Raw genomic sequence first — 4,769 nt, 5'->3', positions numbered from 1 at the left:
CACACTCTCTCATACACACACACACACACACACACACACTCACACACACACACACACACACACACACACACACTCACACACACACTCTCTCTCTCTCACTCACTCACAAACTCACACACACTCGCACTCACACACACACTCACACACACACTCTCTCTCTCTCACTCACTCACAAACTCACACACACAAACACACACACACACACACACACTCACTGGAAACACTGGACAGTAACTATAACAATACAGTTTTAATGATCATTCTAATCTATGAAAATAACGAGCCCACAGCACAACTATAACGATAACAACACCGATGAACAGTATCGTTGGAATCTCTGACAGCCAATCAGAATCCGATGATGACAAAAATACCACAACTACAGTACATTTAATCTGTTTTTCTTCCATTTTTACTTTTTTGTATTTATGATTACTGTTTGTTCAATTCATTTTTATGTAATGCACTTTGAATAGGACCCAAATTCCATTTTAATTTTTTCTAGATTCTGTTTTAATGGTTAAATAAAATTCTAGTAATCAGAAAGCATGCCTAATTAATTGAAAGGATTCAACTTTATACAATTTAACAACTATTTATTAAAAGTTCAATAAAAATGACAATTTTAAGACTTTTATTTTTTCCATTCCCCAAATTCCGTTTTTTCCATCGTAATTTTTCAGTATTCCAATTTAAAATTAAAGTTAAAATGTGGAAGAAAAATGGTTTGATATTCCATTAAAAAATGATAAAGTTTTAGTAATTTTGTTATAGTAATAATAATTATTATTATTAAGTATTGCGGAAATCATAGGGCGCTTGTCTGAGATGTGCTTTATAAATAAACGTGTTACTTCAAATGTCTTTTAATAAAGTCTAAACACAAAAAATTATGTTTACAAAAACAGATTTGTGTGCTTTCTGACAGACAGAAGAGTTTTATACAAACCTTTCCTTTATATCATCATAAGACAGAAAGACATGAACATCTCGGATGACATGAGGGCGAGTAAATTATCAGGAGATTTTTATTCTGGAAGTGAACTACTCCTTTATTGACCCGCGGGAACATTTGGGAACATTTAGCTCGACTGAGAAACAATAGTATGGAAGTCCGTTTCCGCCACTGAATAAAAAATAAAAAAGGTTATTACAACTTCATATCTCAAAATTCTGACTTTTTTCTCACAATTGCAAGATAAAAACTTGCTATTCAGATTTTTTTTCTTGCATTTTGGACTTTTTTTTCTCAGAATTGTGAGATATAAATTCGCAATTGCGTGTTATAAAGTCAGAATTTAGTGATATAAGCTCAAAATTCGGACTTTTTTCTCACAATTGCAAGATAAAACAATTCAGATTTTTTTTTCTTGCATTTTTTACTTTTTTTCTCTCAGACTTGTGAGATATAAACTCGCAATTCTGAAAAAAAATACGCAATTCTAATTTTATTTCTCACAATTCTGACTTTTTTCTTGCAATTGCGAGTTTATATCACAAAATTCGGACTTTTTTTTTTCAGAATTGTGAGATATAAATTCGCAATTGCGTGTTATAAAGTCAGAATTTAGTGATATAAACTCAAAATTCTGACTTTTTTGTACTACAACTAATTGTACTAACCCTAACAATTCAGATTTTTTTCTCTCATGTTTGACTTTTTTTCTCAGAATTGTGAGATATACAAAAAATACGCACCTCTGACTTTATATCTCGCAATTCTGAGAAAAAAAGTCAGAATTGTGAGATATACAAAAAATACGCACCTCTGACTTTATATCTCGCAATTCTGAGAAAAAAAGTCAGAATTGTGAGATTTAAAAAAATTACCTTTTTTATTTTTATTTTTTTCAGTGGCGGAAACGGCCTTCCATACAATAGTTCCGGGACGTATTTTTCAAGTAATTTTTAATGCATATTTTTAAATACACATTTTTCACAGTATTGGGTTTTTATAAATTTTAGGATGGTCACATTTGGGGGTCCGTGACATTTAAAAGAGTGAAAACTCTTGACTTAACCAGTATGAGTGATACTAGTTAGACTAGTGTAAGTCACACACACATGAGGCGTGTTTACATGAACGTGTCAGAAACACGCGTGACATCCAGCTGTCAGTCAGCGAGCGCGCGAGCGTTATTGATCCGGATCCGTCGCGAGAAGCGAATTCCCCTGCGAGCGTGACGCGCGGGTCTCTTACCTGCTTTCCTCGGTAGAAGAGCCTCTGCTGCTCGGGACTGACGTTGAAGATGTCGCGGATCTTGACGCGCAGCGATTCGATCTTCGTGAGGCGCGACAGATCCTCCACCGTCCGCGTCTCTTTGCCGTCGATCGTCCGGATCTGAATCCACATCGTCGCTCCGCGCCAAACGACCGACGAGCGTCAAGAGCAGAGCGAGCGCGGAAAGTGCGTATGTTTGGGGGGCGTCGGGGGCGTTTGTGCGTGCTCCTCTGCGGGGGAAACGCGCGTCTCGCAAACGGGGGTCACGCCAAGTCTCGCGAGGCCATGGGAAATCTCGCGAAATGTAAATATGCGGGGGGGGGGAACTGTGCTTTTAAAGAGACAGAGACGCTTTAAAAATATTCTAAAGAGAAAAGCTGTCAAAATGAGATTAATGTATCATATATATCTGAATAAGTATTAAAATAAATCAATAAAAACAATAATAAATGACGTTTAAAAAGATTAGAGAAAAACTGTAAAAATGTAAAAAATAGGATTAATATAAATAAGTAAATAAATTAGATAATTATAATAATGAATGAATTAATGAAATATTACATTAATTAGATTAAATTAGATTAAAATAAATCAATAATTAAAATAATAACATGACGATGATGAAAATATGTGGGGAAAGACAGATGCTTTAAAATTAAGCAAATTTTTTTGTTATTTGTAAAACCGTAACAGTGTCTGTAATTACACTGTCATGTTTGTATTTGAGGAGTTTTCTAAAACTATTTTAAACAGCAGTTTTTCGATTTATTATTATTATTATTATTCATAATTATTTATTAATATTAGTAAATAAAATGTATTACAATTAATCTTATTAAATATTAATATGTAATAGCATATTACTTCATAATTATTAAAAATATAAATTATTAGGATAACTATAATAATAGTTGTTACAATTATAATTCATATTATTAATATTAACAATACCATATTGATTAATAATGAATTATTATTGTTCATGTGGTTTTTGTGAGCTCATATTGTGAGAATTATTAATATTACTAATAATTATTACATTTGTCCTTCTATGAAATGATTTATGGCTGGCAGGGCTGTTTAAGTGAACTGCTGAAAGGTGATTTAAGAGAAATAGAGATCATTTAGTAAGTAAAAATCAACGTTCATAAACCGCATTGATCTCAGAATCACGAGGAAGGGTTTCGCTTTAGTCTTTATCATAATAACTGAATTATTCTGTGCATATGTGGAGGAAATTAGCATCTCATTATAGAAAGATCATCAATGAACAAAGACTCTGCTGACCTCTGCTGGAGGGTCAAACCAGATGCTAACCAGAACCAGAGAACTAGTTAATGCCAGACTCAAACCGAGTAACCTTTCAGAATCTAGTCTGTAGGACTGCATGTAAAGCTACAACTACTTGGAAAAGCTTTTATGAATTGCATTAACTTATGCATACGACTACACGGAATGTTTGTGACCATAAATGCATCAAAATGTTATGAATCTGTATTTGAGGAGTTTTCTAAAACTATTTTAAACAGCAGTTTTTCGATTTATTATTATTATTATTATTCATAATTATTTATTAATATTAGTAAATAAAATGTATTACAATTAATCTTATTAAATATTAATATGTAATAGCATATTACTTCATAATTATTAAAAATATAAATTATTAGGATAACTATAATAATAGTTGTTACAATTATAATTCATATTATTAATATTAACAATACCATATTGATTAATAATGAATTATTATTGTTCATGTGGTTTTTGTGAGCTCATATTGTGAGAATTATTAATATTACTAATAATTATTACATTTGTCCTTCTATGAAATGATTTATGGCTGGCAGGGCTGTTTAAGTGAACTGCTGAAAGGTGATTTAAGAGAAATAGAGATCATTTAGTAAGTAAAAATCAACGTTCATAAACCGCATTGATCTCAGAATCACGAGGAAGGGTTTCGCTTTAGTCTTTATCATAATAACTGAATTATTCTGTGCATATGTGGAGGAAATTAGCATCTCATTATAGAAAGATCATCAATGAACAAAGACTCTGCTGACCTCTGCTGGAGGGTCAAACCAGATGCTAACCAGAACCAGAGAACTAGTTAATGCCAGACTCAAACCGAGTAACCTTTCAGAATCTAGTCTGTAGGACTGCATGTAAATCTACAACGACCTGAAAAGCTTTTATGAATTGCATTAACTTATGCATACGACTACACGGAATGTTTGTGACCATAAATGCATCAAAATGTTATGAATTTGCATAAGTTAATTACAGTATGTTCGGACTAATCTGAAGTTTTGTGAGCTACCATAAAAGCAAGTACTTTATTATAATTAAAAATAAATACAATAATTAATATTAAAAATAAAATGTTCATATTTAAAAAAAAATCTTGTGCAATTACTTGGCATCTGTAACAACAAACGACTTTGAACTCTGAATAAACACAACAAAGAGAAATAAATAAATGAGATTACAATAAATAATTAGAATAATAACTGTTAATAATTATACATCAAAAACATTTAAAAAATAG

At 31.8% G+C, this 4,769-nt stretch overlaps 1 protein-coding gene across 1 annotated transcript in view; it reads right to left on the bottom strand.

Annotated features, from left to right (window-relative positions):
* LOC107736925 (E3 ubiquitin-protein ligase UHRF2-like) overlaps positions 1–2,685 on the bottom strand; it is a gene marked incomplete at its 3' end in the record, with an annotated part of 23,954 nt that extends 21,269 nt beyond the window's left edge. Inside the window, exon 1 of the mRNA XM_016548316.1 lies at positions 2,201–2,685. Coding sequence (XP_016403802.1) covers positions 2,201–2,353 — 153 coding nt within the window. The remainder of the gene's footprint in view (positions 1–2,200) is intronic.
* Positions 2,686–4,769: the final 2,084 nt, after the last annotated feature.

The sequence above is a fragment of the Sinocyclocheilus rhinocerous genome, unplaced genomic scaffold, assembly GCF_001515625.1.
Source record: "Sinocyclocheilus rhinocerous isolate Xijiao unplaced genomic scaffold, SAMN03320098_v1.1 scaffold2868, whole genome shotgun sequence".
NCBI lineage: Eukaryota > Metazoa > Chordata > Actinopteri > Cypriniformes > Cyprinidae > Sinocyclocheilus > Sinocyclocheilus rhinocerous.
This window is presented reverse-complemented; position numbering and strand designations above follow the sequence as displayed.